The 18,201-nt window shown below is 34.0% G+C and overlaps 5 protein-coding genes and 1 long non-coding RNA gene across 6 annotated transcripts; all 6 read right to left on the bottom strand.

The window, feature by feature from the left end:
* Window positions 1-1,551: 1,551 nt before the first annotated feature.
* On the bottom strand, window positions 1,552-3,424 carry LOC104773108 (signal peptidase complex subunit 2). The gene is made up of 5 exons (XM_010497657.2): window positions 3,406-3,424; window positions 3,004-3,281; window positions 2,755-2,906; window positions 2,434-2,515; window positions 1,552-1,973 (listed from the first exon to the last, which is right to left on the bottom strand). Exons 1-5 carry the CDS (start codon window positions 3,422-3,424, stop codon window positions 1,917-1,919), a joined length of 588 nt encoding a protein of 195 aa, XP_010495959.1. The 3' UTR covers window positions 1,552-1,916.
* A 720-nt stretch (window positions 3,425-4,144) lies between these two features.
* On the bottom strand, window positions 4,145-5,516 carry LOC104773096 (profilin-1-like). The gene is made up of 3 exons (XM_010497645.2): window positions 5,180-5,516; window positions 4,588-4,725; window positions 4,145-4,480 (listed from the first exon to the last, which is right to left on the bottom strand). The coding sequence occupies exons 1-3, from the start codon at window positions 5,300-5,302 to the stop codon at window positions 4,346-4,348; spliced, it is 396 nt and encodes a 131-aa protein (XP_010495947.1). The 5' UTR covers window positions 5,303-5,516; the 3' UTR covers window positions 4,145-4,345.
* Window positions 5,517-6,808: 1,292 nt separating this feature from the next.
* On the bottom strand, window positions 6,809-8,344 carry LOC104773097 (profilin-5). The gene is made up of 3 exons (XM_010497646.2): window positions 8,097-8,344; window positions 7,685-7,822; window positions 6,809-7,248 (listed from the first exon to the last, which is right to left on the bottom strand). The coding sequence occupies exons 1-3, from the start codon at window positions 8,226-8,228 to the stop codon at window positions 7,114-7,116; spliced, it is 405 nt and encodes a 134-aa protein (XP_010495948.1). The 5' UTR covers window positions 8,229-8,344; the 3' UTR covers window positions 6,809-7,113.
* An 813-nt stretch (window positions 8,345-9,157) lies between these two features.
* Window positions 9,158-9,671, bottom strand: LOC147927383 (uncharacterized). The gene has a single exon (XM_087489295.1). It carries the CDS (start codon window positions 9,615-9,617, stop codon window positions 9,270-9,272), a length of 348 nt encoding a protein of 115 aa, XP_087345421.1. The 5' UTR covers window positions 9,618-9,671; the 3' UTR covers window positions 9,158-9,269.
* A 3,251-nt stretch (window positions 9,672-12,922) lies between these two features.
* LOC104773099 (uncharacterized) lies at window positions 12,923-13,462 on the bottom strand. Its single transcript, XM_010497648.2, has one exon. It carries the CDS (start codon window positions 13,406-13,408, stop codon window positions 13,061-13,063), a length of 348 nt encoding a protein of 115 aa, XP_010495950.2. The 5' UTR covers window positions 13,409-13,462; the 3' UTR covers window positions 12,923-13,060.
* A 2,679-nt stretch (window positions 13,463-16,141) lies between these two features.
* LOC147927382 (uncharacterized) lies at window positions 16,142-17,448 on the bottom strand. The gene is made up of 2 exons (XR_015581442.1): window positions 17,210-17,448; window positions 16,142-16,319 (listed from the first exon to the last, which is right to left on the bottom strand). It is a non-coding gene; the product is annotated as an uncharacterized LOC147927382 (long non-coding RNA).
* Window positions 17,449-18,201: the final 753 nt, after the last annotated feature.

The following is an 18,201-nucleotide window of genomic DNA, read 5'->3' as shown; positions in this document are numbered from 1 at the left end:
CAGCAAAGCAACAAGGAAAGAGCACATAACCTAACCCATCACAGCCACTTCAAAGAACCAGAAGAAACGAGAAAGCGAAAGTTCAAAGGAAGACCTTGAAATCCGATTGGGGAAAACGCCAAAGAGGATACCCATTCCTTAACACGGACATTCGTCGGCCCAGTCAAAGGCCACCTACAGACCAAAAACTGGTAACGCCACGCAAGAGAAGAAATAGAGATCGAACTCACTGCATCGTCTTGAAAACCAAACCTGAGCCCAACAAGAACTTAGAGAAGGGTAGTAGATGCCTTTGCAGAAAATTACCTTCCGAATGATGAACCCACAATCGAAACCTTTGCCAACGCAAAACACCAGCAACTCAAGAGGAGGCAACAAAGTCGAAGTAAAAGGAACCACAAATTGCAACCCAACAACTGAGACTAAGACAACCTACAAGTAACCACAAACAGAAGCAAAGAACCCCACATAAGCTAAGCCAACAGAAGCAGAGACAAACAGAGAGATTGAGGCCAACGAAAACGCCTTCACAACTCCTTCATCAAAGGATGAAGTCGTCGCAAAGTTTGGATCACCGTGAAGAACCTTCGCCGGATGCAGATCTGAATCGCACCACCACACTCGGAATCCTAATCTCAACACCACCGTTTAGCCTAGTTTCATCGGATCCCAAAGAAAAACCTAACAACAAAAAGCAATTAAACTAACTAATTCCCCTCACAGCGCCGTGGTGGTCGCCGGAGAGGAAGGAACCACCGATTTTGTTTTTATGAAACCAGAAGAAGAAGAGGAGAGAGAAGAGAGAGTTCCTTCGAAGAAGGGAAAGGCGTCATTACCAATTGGATTTAAAACGAAAGAAAATTAAAGAAAACCCCAATTGATGATTTAATTATATAAACATTCATCCTTTTTCTTTTCATTTTTTTTCAATTTTATCATCACAGAGGAGTATATATTTGTATAGATAATTTTTTTTACTTACACCATCTTTATAAGGGCATGTTTATAGGGAGATTAGGTTAGGGTGTTCTTAGAGTGTAAATATTGTAAAAATAATGTAAGATCAGTAGTTAAGAACTTTTGTTAAGAAATTAGTTATTGGGAGAACATGTATAAGATCTTAATATTTAATAATATAATATTCTTATAGAAATTTAAGAATGTTTAATAAATACATAGATTAATGTTTAATTAATAATTTAAGAATGTTTAATACTATTTAATAATATAATGTTTATTAATATTCTTAAACATATTACAATTATAAAATTTTATAAAATAACATTTTAATTGCAAACTTATAAAACTTTTACTAAAATTAAAAAAAAAAACAAACATATTACTTAACTAATTAAACAAGACAAACATTTTATTTAATTAATACATAGATTAATGACCAAATTTATTCTAAATATTCTCAATCAAATCCTCCTTCAATTTGCGATATGCTTGTTTATCACGAATTATTTGTTGTTGTTATTATATCTTAATTCAACCAATCTTGTCTATTATTTTCGAAATACTATACCCATTGTTTAGTCCTTTCTTGCGTTTTCATACATTGTTTACTTTATTTATATATGATTTTGCATAACGCATGACAAGTATCTTACCACATCCTCTGTTTTCAACTCTATTCCAGTACTGATTCATAGTGATCATGTTTATTAATCTACTAATAGTAACAATTATAACATATACAACTTATGCTGACTACTAGTGTTTGCAAAGCTTCACACTCATATTAGAAGTGACTCTTCTTTATACTGCTATTATGTCACATGATTCGTTCCCTTCCATTATGTCAGCAGCAGCTTCCCACTCCCCTTGACCTCTCTATCTCCTGATGGTTACTTGGAAGCTTCGGTTGACTCGTTTGTGATCTCCGGATGCTAGTAGATAGTAGGTATACAAGATCACATATCATAAAACCTGTGTAGACAAAACCAATCACATTCGCAGCCAAACAGAACCTGCAACCCAAAAATGCAAAGAAAAACACAAGAATAAATCAACTCTAGAGAAAACATTTACAGGAAATTTTAGCAGTAAATAGAGTTCTCTTTCATAAACAAAATGGAGTTCTCTTTCATAAACATTTACAATAAATGGAGTTCTCTTTCATAAATAAAATGTTGCACTGCTAAAGCTCGATTCATAAACATCAAGATCACCAACGACATGCAAACACTACTAGAACACATGTGAAGCTAGCAGAAGCCAATTCTAGATCTTTAGAAAATAGAAGGACATCAAAATACACCACCAGCTATAAATAAACGAATGTAAGGAAGTATGTACATTATGCAACCAAATCAAAGAAACAACAGTCAGCTGTGTTACAAGCAAAAAAAGAACGAAGTCCAAAAGCACACAGCCTATCAAAAGAACACTCAATGAAACAGTACTCTCCCAACAGGTCAGAAAACAAACCTCAAGAGGATAGGTGAACAGTATAGCATTCTTCTCCTTAATGTACAGAATCAGCTGCATTACCGCAGTCAACACCACATACTTGCCAGAGTCAAGAAATTAAACAAATCTATAACCAAAAGATTAAGACTTTAAGCAGTTTATACGATCATACATAAACCTAATAGACATTCTAGTTTCTCAAAATCTAATCCAAACAACACAAAGCAATCGAGATATACCAAGGAAACAATTATCAATTTCAAATTCAAATCTATCCTCAGTTTCAATCTTAACCTTAACGAATCAAGCATCTAACGAATACGATGACAAAAAGGATATAATCCGATGCAGCAGATCAAAAAGTCTCTGTTCTGAGGAAACTTCTTGTTGTAGAATTGAGCAACGAGAGCAACCACGATTATAATCCCTCCTAAGAGAAACTTGACGTTGCTCAATCTCACATCCTCCTTGTACCCTCCGGTCGTAACGATCTAAATCAGCCAAAAAAGGACAAAACTTTGATTGAGATTTTATGGAGAAATCGAGAGACGAAATTGTGGGGATTTGATTGATGTTTCTATGACTTACCTCGGAGACGGATTCATCGAGGAGGTGTTTGATAGCGTTGTGGTCTAACAGGTTAACCTTCTTAGCGTTCTTAGTCGCAGATTCTGGTTTCTTCTCTAGTTCTCTTCCATGGCTGATAGAGACAAATATCAAATCTTCCAAGTTTCTTCTCTTGCAGAGCGAGACAAGAAGAACAAAATCTCTTCGCTTTTCTTTTTCGCGAGAGAAGAAGAACAAAATTATGTTAGAAAGAAATGAATAATAAAACGAAAGTTTCTTTCCGAGAGTGACACGTGGCCCTTAGATCAGAACTGATCTTATTCTTATGGGTACTGTTCAATTAATTTCAATTTTAAAAGACTCAAGATCACCCTAACTGATCCACCGATAAATATGGCCTAAAGATGCAAGTTATAAACTTACCTATGCATTTATTCCACATTTTAAACCAAGTAAATTAAAATTTTTAAAATATCAACTCAGCTAAGATAAATTAAGAACTCTATAAATTAACTATTTTAGCTTTTTAGAAAAGGATGAATGTTTTATAATTAAACCATCTACTTTAAGATTATTTTACTTATGTTATTCTAATCATCCACTTTACATTATACAATATAAATAATACAGATAACAAACACAAAATATACATCCAAAAATTATTAATACAATTTTTTAAAAAATTACCCCATTTATATGAGAAGATGGGTTTGAGTCTATAACTTTACTAGTATTAATATTAAACATATAAAATTAAGTTAATTAAATTTCGATTATGTAAAAGACTAATTTTCATGTGAGATATTTCGCGAATTAAATTATAAAATTAACAATCAAATATAAAATTTTACAATTTTAAGTACTAAAATAAACAAAATTGATAAATAAATACAACTTAAAATTTAAATTTTTTTTGTTACAGAAAAATCCTAAAATTAACAAACAAAATACAATTATACAATCTTAAATACTAAATAAAACAAAAGAAAATTGACAAATAAAATATAGTTAATTTCGTTCTCAGTAGATGTTCGCCATACCGAAAATATTCATACCACTTACAATTTCACAAACATTTATTTGTTTGCCAAACAAAATATGTTTTCAACCCCACACAGATCATAAACCGCAGATTAATTCAATTCAAGAAACAAGGTAGGAAGAAACAAAAATCAAGAATCAAAATATGGAAGCGAAAAGATAATCAAATGTCATTACAAGAACACACAAACCCAAACTCGGTAACGAGACCAACAAATCACAATTGGTTCTAAAGTAACAATTGATATATGTTTGAAAGCATTACAGAATGAAAGACACTCTTTTAGTTGAAGAGAAGAAACTGAAATGAAACCTTTGGAGTTTAGAGATCAGACTCCATAAGGTAATCCCCGAGCCTTTCGACAACCAAGTTGCATTGACCTCCAGTCATGGGTTCATCGTAGATACCAAAGACCAGTGCTTGCTTTGTCTTCTTGATAGTCACGCCTCCAGGTCCCTGCAGAAAGATTCAAAAGTTTGAAATTCTGATTCTATTCTCTCTATAAATATGCATGTTTCCCTCAGCAGGCAGGGTTCTGATGTATTGAATGTAAAGAAAGATACCTTCTTCCCTCGGATCACAGCTTCAGGTTCACCTTGAATAACCATGTATTTTTCGCCACCAAGGAATAGTCCGGTTGGGGCAAGAGTCCCGGGCTCCTCAAAGTCCTTCATGATTCCAGTGACTTCTGCAGGCTTCAACTAAAATACACAACAGCTTTGATCAGCCATTGAAACAAAGGCAAAAAAGCAAGTCAAAGCTTTGTGTTAGTGATGCACGCACAGATACATTCTCAGCTTATACGAAATTTCAAAACAGTCCATAGAGTCTACAAGAAGAAGATCTCGCATCTTTGGATCGCTAACGCATGCTTAAGAGTTTCACAAAACGCATTGGAACTTGCTAACGATTAACTTGTGCATACCTAAGAAATCTCAGAATCAGACTAACAAAGATCTAGATCCCTAGGTTTGAATTCAATTTCGCATACAGATCGATTGGTTGGTTCACTAAAGCAAATTCAGATTCCGGAGATGGCAAAATTCAAAAATCAGATCCGAGATTCGTCAGATCCGATCACGGAAAAGAATCTCAAAAGAGACGGCAGAGTCCGATCGATTCAAACGAAGAAGAAGAAGAAGAAGAAGAAAAAACCTGAGGGAATTTGGTGCTCTGAGCCCAGACACTGCCGTCTTGACCGAGAATAGCGGCGGAGGTGAGCTGGTTGCCTTCGACATCGCACATAAGGTGATCATCGACGTATGATTGCCACGACATCTTCTTCTTCTCCGACGAGTTTGTTTGTTGTATTCTTCGTTGAAAATTCTCAGAGAAGGTTTCTTTTTTATATCTCTCTCGCAATTATCACTTGGTGAGCTTTTTCTTTTGTGATCGTGTAGACAGACAAAGTGAAACGTTGTGCTTTATTAATTAATTATTTTTTATTAGTGTCAACAGCTTGTTAATTCAATTAATTAATAGCTTTGGAAACAATTCAAAAAAAAACAAACATTATTCAGCAATGGTAAAGACATTTTTAAATGAGAATAATAAAGAAAAATTGACTAATAAGCACAAATGATAATAAAAATAAGTCTACACATATGGTATGTAAATATAGGTTAAAATTTTATATTATTTTATAAATTTATTAACTGAAATAAAAATATATATAAATAGATAAATTAAGAAAACTAAAGTCGTCATACACTGTGTAAATTTCTTTTTTTGACAGCCTTACAATGTGTAACTAAAAAATTCAATGTGGAAAAATATCATATACCATTTTTATCAATCAAAATGATAATTCAGATATATCATGTATATCATGTATATACATTAGTTTATACTTTAACAACAAAACATCAGCTAATTCTATTTTAATATTTTATGATACATCAGCTCAATCATATATTGCGTATTTTATCAGATAATCAGTTGAAATTGTATTTTCAAAAACTTTTCTCGACTATAAATATAAAATTTGTATCCCTAAAATATACTGTACAAAATAAAGTTAAGTTATGCCAGAGATGTCCATCATTTGTTCTCTCCAAATACAGAGTGGATATGCTCTTTGAAGATCCTAATCATATATTATTGCGTTACACCAAATATTGCATCTACGTGTGCCCCATTACTTTCGTTTTTTTCAAAAATTAGTCAAAGTTGGGAACTTTTGGGTTTGTGTGATTAGAAGAATTACCATGGAATTGAAAATTAATTAGGGTAAGCAATTGTTCTGAATGGAGAATGTCATCATTGCGAAAATTTTATCATGGATACCAAACCGATGGGGTAAACTTTACTTAACTTCTCGTGGGGACGTAGTTTCAAGTTTGGTTTCTTTCATCGACTTAAGGACGACACATGATGCTAATAAAAACAATAAGCATGAGCATGACGCTTTCGGGGAAAAAGGATTATCCTCCTGAATAGTTTTAAAACGTTTTAGGTAGAGTGAAACAATTATTATGACTTGTCGGGCGCCCGATGCACAAAAGAAAAGTAGAGAAAAGTTTGATTAGTTATTGCCATTGGTTTAGTTAAAAAGTCTTACAGCTTAAAAAATTTTCCCGGAGAGAAATCTAAACTCAGCAAGAAGCTGAAGTGGTTGACGGACTGAATCATAAAATCCGGTCTTAACGCCAAATACCTTTTCAGCGTGAGGCTGTGTGTTTGGTCGTATATGTCTTAAACATCTATGCATATATATAAAGTGAAGTGATATATACGCATATATATAAAGTAATAAAAAAGTCAGATATACGCAACAAATAAATGTACGGTAAAATTATTTTTTTCTTTTTTCTTTTTTAAAGCAAACAAATTAATCACGAAACCATGAAAAAGAGAAAAAAAAAAAAAAAAAAAAAAAAAAGATAAGTCTCGGCTTCTTCCGACAGGCTTTGTGTTATTATCTGCAACCTTAGCCTTCAGCTTTTTGTTTAAACTTTGCTAAGGTAGAAACCAGAAAGACCTAATATTAAAATTAAACAAAAAAAAAACCCAAACCATGTACCCAAAAAGTGGAAAGATGGTGTAATGAATTAGCAAAAGAAAGAGGTATAAAGCATTGTCCTTAAGGTTCAAAGACCCTGTTCGATCAAGTAATCACCCAACCTCTCCACAACCATGTTGCATTGTCCTGGAGTCACTGGCTCTTCGTACAGTCCAAATACCATTGATTGTCCAGTTTTCTTGATCGTGATCCCTCCAGCTCCCTATCCAAGTTTCAGTAATAATTAATTAGTGGTTTTGAGTTTGAAAACTAAATTCATAAAATCAAATACTCTCAAGTTAACATATATTTGACTATCTTTGCAAGGGGTTATTCTCTTAATTAGCATAGTTGGTCTATGGAGTACTATGGTAGGAGTTGTTTCTCATAAAATATCTAAGACATCAAATTGTTTTAAGCTCTTGCATTTGCATGCTAATCTTTTTTTATCATAAAATAATTCAAGTTTCACAAAATATTTTCTATAAAATACAAACGCCAAATGGAATCGGAAGGCTGTCAGGACTCAAGTATCGATTTTTTCAAATTCAATGCAATATTTCCAAGAATAAAACATTTATAGGTTTTCTTAGATTAATTGTGCATGATGCAAACGCAAAACAATCGAGCATTAATCGTAAAGTGTCTCCTAAACATACCTTCTTGCCACGGATGACAGCATTAGGCTCGCCTTGGATGACCATATACTTTAGCCCTGCGAGGAACATGCCTGTGGGAGCGAGATGACCTGGCTCATCGAAATCCTTCATAATGCCCGTTATCTCTTCAGGTTTCAACTGTTTGAAAACACAAATTAATGCATCATCAGATTTTTAACGTTGAACCGAAATCCGGAATAATGAACTTATTGCAAAATGTTGTGATCGCAAAGCATAACGTTAATGGATAGAGATATATCACTTTATATCATCTATATATAACTATAAAAATATCCATAACGTAACGGTTAGAAATAGCAAGTATCTTTATATGACTATATGAAATATAAGATCAACGAAAGCAAAACATGATAGATCAAACTATTCGAGGAGGAGGATTAGGAAACTGAACCTGAGGAAAGTTAGCGCTCTGAGCCCAAACGCTACCGTCATGGCCGATGATAGCGGCGGCGGTAAGATGGTGACCTTGTCCGTCGCCTACATCACACATTAAATGCTCATCAACGTATGCTTGCCACGACATATCTTTCCGATCTCTTATTGTTCTTCGTTAATTATACGTTGCACGAGTTGCGTTTTGTTTCTTGATCTCTCTACGTATGTATGTGTGCGATGTGCAACTCCGAGGAGGACTTCGTCGTCTCGATAAATAGGGAGGTAACTCTGAACCGTGCGATTCTTAAGACATATTCTTAACCGCCCATTTTTTCGTTTATGAATAATTTTTTTTTAATTAGTGTTACTGACGTCTCGCCTTTGTTCTAGCTTAATCATTCACTCCCTACGCCCTACGTGTCTTTTCTTCCCTTTGCTAATTTCCTCCTATTAATAACGAACAAAAAAATATTTGAGTAATTATTAATTCTTCCGGTTTAGGATATGGTCAAAAATGAATTTTATTTGAAGGCGACCAAGGAAATAAATAAGATGTTGTAAGACACATAGTGCCCGAGATATGAGCAACCTCTCTGAAATTATTGTCTCAATAAGGATCTCTTATTTAGTTTATCGACCAGGTACCTACTGTTTGGCATACCATATAAGAACATACACGAGTCTAAAATGACCAATGAGTACTAGATATTGAGTATCTAACTTATTGTTAAAGCCTATATAACTTATTGTTTTTTTGATGATAATTAATTCAAACACTGTTACCATTTTCCAATATCATTTCTCGAGCATGAAAATAGTCAAGCACTTAATTTCCGTCTGTTTTTTGCCAACATTATTTTTCGAGCATGATCCCACACTGTTACCATTTTGATATCTTTTAGGAAAATCAAGTGCTCAACTATTTTCTTGTTTTTGAATCTACTAAAATGAAAACGTAAAATATATTGTAGCTTTATATTTGTGTTTTTGATAACTAGCATGTATTTGTGTTTAAAGCTTTTATCTACTTGAATTGAGGATACTAGCACATATTTTTTAGAAATACAAATTATGTTATTTATCTTCAAAGAGCTTTACTTTGTCTTTATTTTTTGTAAAAGTATTAAAGTGGATATTTCCGATAAATTAAACGTTACACCAAAACTATAAAGTTTTTAATCAAAATAATTTAAGCAGTTTTCGAGATTGCAACACAATGACTCCACAAGTCGTCCCTCTTCTTCAAATATAGTGTTTCACGGGCAATTAAGGCTGGTCTGTCAGCAATATACTTAATGAGAGTATCGTGACACACTTTTCCTTCTTGAACAAGATCGTGGCAGCAAGAATCATTGATGGTTGCATATCCAAAAACAACGGCGATTATATCCAAAGCACAGTGAGGAGAGATTTTAACAAGACAAGTATCCCATAATAATTTTGCTTCAGATTCATCGACCGAAAATACAGGAACAAAGGCGCAAACCAAGGCTACAACAATGAATAACATAGCAATCTGAAAGGTAAATTTAGCCATATGTGCTTATAAGTGAAATTTACCGAATATTATTTCTTATATGAAAAGAATGTAATGAAGTGTGTTTTGTATTTGATATTATAGACACAAAGCTACATACACTATTTATATGTAATTGAAAACCCAACGTAACTATCATAACATATTACAAAACTAAAATAATTAATGAGAAAGAGTTTCTTTTCTCGGTAAATAAATACACTATGAGCGTTTAAATTTCTCTTTTCAATTATTGTTTTTTAAATTGTAATGACAAATTTACTACAAGTAAATATATCTTGTTTTAATGGAGAACATTGTAATTTTGTTTTAAATCATGCAAACTTTTAGGCCAATTTTTTTAATATGAGGTTATATACTAACTGAAATATATGGAGTTTTAAATATATTAAACTATTTTTTAGTAGTTTGACATATAAATATATTTTATTTTTAATGTATAAAAACTCTAAGTCACACTAATAAATTTCTTATCTAATTGACAAAGAAATGCCACTAGTATGTTTCTAATTTCTATTACAACATTTCATTATCAAAAATTTTTTTAAAAAAGAATCTGAGATTCACTAGAGCTGTATATATAAAATGTGTAACATTTTTTTAACATAAATAAAAAGGTTGATAAGTTTGTAAAAAATGAATATATTTTAGGTCGATGACTAATAATTACAAAAAATATTTTTTCGTAAACTAGAGAAAATACTTCTTTAAAATAGATGTAAAACAATGTTTATTAAAGAGAATAGAAACAAAATTGGGGGATTTTCAAAAATACCCTTATATCTATGTCACTTTTCAAAACTACCATTTAATGGTGTCCATTTTCAAAAATACCATTTTTAATATATAAAATGACTAAATTCTAAACCATTAAAGGTTTAAACCCAAATACTAATCCTATCCCCTTAAAACTATATCCCAAATGTAAACTAGATAACTCAAACCTAAAAAAAAATTCTATAAATTAATGTAACATATTGTAATTGTATAAAAGATAACAAAAATGAAAATGTTCAAAAAAAGGCATTTTTTAAAGGGATATCTCAAAAAGGGCATTTCTAACAAATTCTCAACAAAATTTGAAATTTCAATTAAGAAATAAAAAAACATAGATATATAGATTAAAATCATGGCAAAAAGAGAAACAAATTAAATGTGAGTGAGGTTAATGATTATGTGGACTATATTTTCATTGTCAACCTAATCCACTTGTGGGAAATGACTCTAATCAAATTTTAGCCCTAGTACTCTATGGTTGAAATACTAATATACAAATACCATTCTTACATGATTCAGTCTGCAGTTAATTGAATGTTCAAAACCTCTTTAAGTTCCTATCTCAGTTTCGAATTTAAAATTGAAATATTTTTATGTTTTTCTAATCAGTTTACGTAATTTTTGACATACCATATTATAAGAACATACACTTGAGTCTAAATGACCAATGAATACTATATATTGAGTATCTGGTCAAAGCCTATATAACTTATTGTTCTTTTGATGATAATGGTCATGTTCTTTTGTTGGTCGCACGACTCAAACCAGCGACTCTTTTATTAACACATCATATTGTAATTATTAACATATTAGAGGGTGTAACTATAATTTTGGAAAATTCCCAATTAAAATTCAGATTTTTTAGGTAACAAAATATTTTTTTATGATTGTCTTCTCCATAGATTTTTGTAACATCCCCGAACAAAATATTGTATTTTTGGTGTGGGTGTCGATCGAGACCCTTGGTGTATCGATCGACACCATGTGTTACGGTTTGGTCGGGTTTGTTTTAATTGTTGTTTGGTTCGATTTGGTTCAATTGGAAATCCCTAAATCACATTTATAAGTGAAGGAGCGACGAATTAAGGGTTTAGAGAGTTTTGTTTGTCGCCGTTAAGTGAGAAAAGAGAGAAAAGGAGAGAAAGCTTTGGAGAGTGGTTCTGTGAGTTTCTGGGTCTGTTCTTGGCGTTTTTGGAAGGATCTGTGGCTGGAGAAGGAAGAGCTGTTGCTGGGAACGAAGGAGAAGGTTCCTAAGGTGTTGTTTCCACCGTTTCTCAACCCAATCTTCTTGTAAAAGAGGTGAGTGCTTGACCATGGTTGATCTAAGCATGAGATCTCTTTTGTTTGGGTGTTTTCCTTGTTGCTTGTGGTGTTTGCTTGCTTGGGTTCGTCGTTTTCATGTTTACCATAGGTTTCCGGGTGAGTTTGAGACGGTTTCATGATGAATTGAAACGGGGGATCGACGTTCGCGTTCGCGCAGTTTGTGTCTGCAGAAGAGGCATCGATCGACACCGTGTAGCATCGGTTGACACCATGTCGTGAAGCATCGATCGACACCGTGTAGCATCGGTCGACACCATGTCGTGAAGCTTCGATCAACACCGATGTAGCATCGGTCGACACTAGTCTTATCCGAGACTTGTTTTCCTAGTTTGATGTATTGTTGTGTGCTTGTTTGTTTGCTTAAACATGAGAGTCTCATATGCTTGTGTGTATAACCTAGTAGATGGGAGGACGGCCTCACTAAGTATTTATGATAATACTTACGCATCTCAATTGTTGTTTGTGGTGTGCAGGTATGTGACGTGGAATCATGGCGATGAGGAGAAGGATGATCTAGGGTCTTGTTTTTGTGTTATTGGATTTATTGGTTATGTTATTGGAACCTTGGTTAGTGTTATGTTAGGTTGCTGGATAGAAGGATTAGAAATGTTATTGTATTGGTTCTTTATCATTGGTATGTTTCCGCTGTGCATGTTATTGGATGATGGGTTACTATTGGTTGGTTTAATTAAGTAGTATGGGATGCTTAATTATATATTGTATATTATTAAAAAAAAAAGGTCGGGTTGTTTCAATTTTTGTCATGGTTTAGAACCAGCGACAGTCGCTTCTTTGAAACAAAGGCATAGATGGCATCGCTATTTCATCTGGCGACCCAAAAATCATGGGATTTCAGTCGCATAGACATAAAGAAAAGAAAGATGAAGAAGAATTGAAGGAGAAGTAAAGGCATATTTCTGATCGTGACTGTTACCATTTTCCAACATCATTTCTCGAGCATGAAAATAGTTGAGCACTTGATTTCCGTCTGTTTTTTGCCAACATCATTTTTCGAGCATGATCCCACACTGTTACCATTTTGATATCTTCTAAGTAAATCAAGTGCTCAACTATTTTCTTGTTTTTTGAATCTACTAAAATGAAAACGTAAAATATATTGTAACTTTATATTTGTGTTTTTGATAACTAGCACGTATTTGTGTTTAAAGCTTTTATCTACTTGAATTGAGGATAACTAGCTCATATTTGTTAGAAATACAAATTATGTTATTTATCTTCAAAGAGCTTTACTTTTCCTTTATTTTTTTGTAAAAGTACTGAAGTGGATATTTCCGATAAATTAAATGTTACACCAAAACTATCAAGTTTTTAATCAAAATAATTTAAGCAGTTTTCGAGATTGCAACGCAATGACTCCACAAGTCGTCCCTCTTCTTCAAATATAGTGTTTCACGGGCAATTAAGGCTGGTCTGTCAGCAATATACTCAATAAGATTATCGTGACACACTTTTCCTTCTTGAACAAGATCGTGGCAGCAAGAATCATTGATGGTTGCATTTCCAAAAACAACGGCGATTATATCCAAGGCACAGTGAGGAGAGATTTTAACAAGACAAGTATCCCATAACGATTTTGCTTTAGATTCATCGACCGAAAATACAGGAACAAAGGCGCAAACCAAGGCTACAACAATGAATAACATAGCAATCTGAGAGGTAAATTTAGCCATATGTGCTTATACGTGAAATTTACCGACTATTATTTCTTATATGAAAAGAATGTAATGAAGTGTGTTTTGTATTTGATATTATAGACACAAAGCTACATACACTATTTATATGTAATTGAAAACCCAACGTAACTATCATAACATATTACAAAACTAAAATAATTAATGAGAAAGAGTTTCTTTTCTCGGTAAATAAATACACTATGAGCGTTTAAATTTCTCTTTTCAATTATTGTTTTTTAAATTGTAATGACAAATTTAATACAAGTAAAGATATCTTGTTTAAATGGAGAACATTGTAATTTTATTTTAAATCATGCAAACTTTTAGGCCAATTTTTTTAATATGAGGTTATATACTAACTGAAATATATAGAGTTTTAAATATATTAAACTATTTTTTAGTAGTTTGACATATAAATATATTTTATTTTTAATGTATAAAAACTCTAAGTCACACTAATAAATTTCTTATCTAATTGACAAAGAAATGCCACTAGTATGTTTCTAATTTCTATTACAACATTTCATTATCAAAAAAAATTTTAAAAAAGAATCTGAGATTCACTAGAGCTGTGTATATAAAATGTGTAACATTTTTTTAACATAAATAAAAAGGTTGAAACCGTATTGATAAGTTTGTAAAAAATGAATATATTTTAGGTCGATGACTAATAATTACAAAAAATATTTTTTCGTAAACTAGAGAAAATACTTCTTTAAAATAGATGTAAAACAATGTTTATTAAAGAGAATAGAAACAAAATTGGGGGATTTTCAAAAATACCCCTATTTCTATGTCACTTTTCAAAACTACCATTTCATGGTGTCCATTTTCAAAAATACCATTTTTAATATATAAAATGACTAAATTCTAAACCATTAAAGGTTTAAACCCAAATACTAACCCTATCCCCTAGAAAATATACCCCAAATGTAAAATAGATAACTCAAACCTAAAAAAAAATTCTAAAAATTAATGTAACATATTGTAATTGTATAAAAGATAACAAAAATGAAAATGTTAAAAAAAAAAAGCACTTTTGAAAGGGGTATCTCATAAAGGGCATTTCTAACAAATTCTCAACAAAATTTGAAAACTCAATTAAGAAAAAAAAAACATAGATATATAGATTAAAATCATGGCAAAAAGAGAAACAAATTAAATGTGAGTGAGGTTAATGGTTATGTGGACTATATTTTCATTGTCAACCTAATGCACTTGTGGGAAATGACTCTAATCAAATTTTATCCCTAGTACTCTATGGTTGAAATACTAATATACAAATACCATTCTTACATGATTCAGTCTGCAGTTAATTGAATGTTCAAAACCTCTTTAAGTTCCTATTTCAGTTTCGAATTTAAAATTGAAATTTGTTTATGTTTTTCTAATCAGTTTTTGTAATTTTTGGCATACCATATTATAAGAACATACACTTGAGTCTCAAATGACCAATGAGTACTAGATATTGAGTATCTGGTCAAAGCCTATATAACTTATTGTTCTTTTGATGATAATGGTCCTGTTCTTTTGTTGGTCGCACGACTCAAACCAGCGACTCTTTTATTAACACATCATATTGTAATTATTAACATATTAGAGGGTGTAACTATAATTTTGGAAAATTCCCAATTAAAATTCAGATTTTTTAGGTAACAAAATATTTTATATGATCGTCTTCTCCATAGATTTTTGTCATGGTTTAAAACCAGCGACAGTCGGTTCTTTGAAACAAAGGCATAGATGGCATCCCTATTTCATCTGGCGACCCAAAAATCATGGGATTTCAGTCGCATAGACATAAAGAAAAGAAAGATGAAGAAGAATTGAAGGAGAAGTAAAGGCATATTTCTGACTATTTTCCAACATCATTTATCGAGCATGAAAATAGTTGAGCACTTGATTTACGTCTGTTTTTTGCCAACATCATTTTTTGAGCATGATCCCACACTGTTAACATTTTGATATCTTCTAAGTAAATCAAGTGCTCAACTATTTTCTTGTTTTTTGAATCTACTAAAATGAAAACGTAAAATATATTGTAACTTTATATTTGTGTTTTTGATAACTATGATGTTCATATATTTTACCATGTTTTCCCTTAGTTTATTCACACCTTCTGCATCTTTTGCTATCCATTTTAACCATTATTGCATAGCTTTAGGATCAATCATGCATTAGAGTTTTGTTGCATTGCATTTGCATCTTTTCATGCATAAACAGGTGATTTTGGAGCTTAAGGAGCATGGAAGCAATGGAGAAGAGATGTGAAGCAATCATGAGGAGGAAACAAGGGAGTTAAGGCTGAAGAACCAAGGTCCAGAGTCCAACTCGACCGCACACTCGACCAGACACTCGACCGTGTGCTGAGGAGGACTCGACCGAGTGGAGATTGCACGAGAGAAGCCAGCTCGACCAGCCACTCGACCGAGCACTGGTCGAGTTGACCGAGCCGTTGACTACTTTGACTTTTTGTATTTTTAGGGCTTCCACTCCTGTAACGCCCCCGAACCGTACTATGACCACCAAGGCCATCGGACGGCACCGAGACGCTACTTGGGAAACATTCACTAACGATCCGGCCGGGTGCGAGAACAAATCAAGTCCTTCGGCCAGTCCATCGGTGAGGTTCCCGACCACACGGCACATCCTTCAGGCTTTGCAACCCTACAGATACGCCGTGCATTGAGCCGACTCGGACAAAGTCTATATCAGTACGACTCGCCCGAATAAAGAAAACCCGAATATTTTGATTAACCAAAAGAGTTATTACACAAGAGTTTTGAACAAGGCTTAGTGCCGAGTTTGGTTTGAAATAAAAACATACTTGTATTTTACAATAGACACAAAATAAAACTACTCCGGGTTCCTATCGTTCACCACGCCCTCTAGTTCCCTCTAGGGTCACCTGCAGCACAAAATATTATCATAAGTAATCTAAGATTACTTAGTGAGCTCAGGGTTCCTGCAGAGAATTAAACCCCAAAACCCATACCCCATCAACAATATCATGCTAACATCAACATGCAAGCGAGTATAAATAACAAGCGAGCATAAGATCTAACATGCAAGCAATTAAACGATTGTCAAGCAAGCACACAACACAATAATCAATCAGAGATAACATGCGGAAGCTGATAAGCTAAGCAATATTATTCTACAATCAATCACCACTACATGCAATGACATTTAACATCATGCAAGCATAAACACAAATATGCAACAACTTGAACTTGGAATAAAACTAGAGTTTTAACAAGTTCTAATTCATGGGCCCGGTATGCTTCCTCTCCCTAACCCCTCCTGAACAACCGTATTACAGCCACGAAGGCATGCAATCGGGCTTCACCCAAAGCTACACCGTCGTGTAGACAGCCTCGGCCAGGGTAGCGAGCCCAGTAACCTCCGAGCTCTTCGTAACCAACCCTACAACACACGAACATGGGTTACATGTCGCGGCTGCATGTGGCACGGATGGGAAGGACCGCAATACCAAGTCTTACTACGCTTAGCCGGAATTTCTCGCGGACTAAAGCGTCTTAAGACCTCACCAAAGTTGATACTTGAGTTTTTATGATTTTCTTCTCATATATTTTCAAGTATTTTAATTAGTTACCACCCTTGTCGCTAGATCATTTCGATCTAGTAACCGGTGTAACCTCACCTCACATGCAACTTAACAAGAAAAACATAAAAGAATTTCAAGTAAATGCATCTAAATGATTCATGCAAACCGTGCACTAGATGGATGTTTTTAACACTCCATCTAAGCCGATGCAAATATGTGCCTGAACTCACAGAAAACCGGCAATCTCTGGGATGAGTGGTCGGATTTTCTTCACGGCAACGCTTGAATCCTCTTCCTTGTTGAAATCGAGTTCCTTCTCGATTCAACACTTAACTGCGGTCGTGCGATAGTCTTGTCTTGCTTCTCCTCTTCTTCACTTCTTCTCCCTTGCGGCAGCACTTCTTCTCTTTTTCTCCTCTTTCTCTCTTTCTCTCCTCTCTTTCCCTTTCACTCCTCTCTTTCTTTACTTAAGCGATTTTAGCGAAAATGAGGAAGTGGGGCGACCTTTATATAGAGGGAGAGAGTAGAAACTTGGCCCAATGCATGTGTGTTGTGTGCCATCTCTCCTAGCCACACAATTTTAAGGTTGGACACTTGTTAAGTGTAACCAACACTTGTCACATGGAATATTGCATTTTTTTCCCATTCACACTTGCATGAAACGCGATTGGCCGGTTTCTATAAAGAGGAAAAATCTTGTCTCCCACTTAGGATTTTGGGATCGAAAATCCTAGGAATATTCCTCCAAGGATTCCACTCCTAAGTTGCATGAAATCCCATTGGTGGATTTTTGCAAAAACAATTTCCACAAAATCGGGAATTTTGTCAGGTCGACCGGTCGCCGGTCACTCGTCGACGTCTCTCGATCCTCCTCGACCAGTCTCGGTTGCTATCGGTAAATCCTCGGACATCCTCGAGAATTCTCGGTCCATCGGACTTTCTCGGTAATTCTCGGTACTTTGCGATACGAGTGGGACAACTCTCGGTCCTTGGTACGTCTCGGACGATTCGGACGGTACGTCTTGGACATCTCGGTCACTTTTCGATTCGTCCAAATTTTCTCGGACTTTTCTTCAGCAAACCTTCTTTTCTCCTCGCTAGCGTCCTTTCTTGAGCTTTTGGCCTTGAGTTTTCATTTTGAAATTTACCTCTTGGCGAGGGTCACTACATTCTCCCCCCCCTTAATAGAATTCGTCCCGAATTCCATAGGGTTCCGGCAGTC

Source organism: Camelina sativa, chromosome 15 (genome assembly GCF_030686135.1).
Source record: "Camelina sativa cultivar CO46 ecotype springtype chromosome 15, ASM3068613v1".
In the NCBI taxonomy this organism is placed as follows: Eukaryota; Viridiplantae; Streptophyta; class Magnoliopsida; order Brassicales; family Brassicaceae; genus Camelina; species Camelina sativa.
This window is presented reverse-complemented; position numbering and strand designations above follow the sequence as displayed.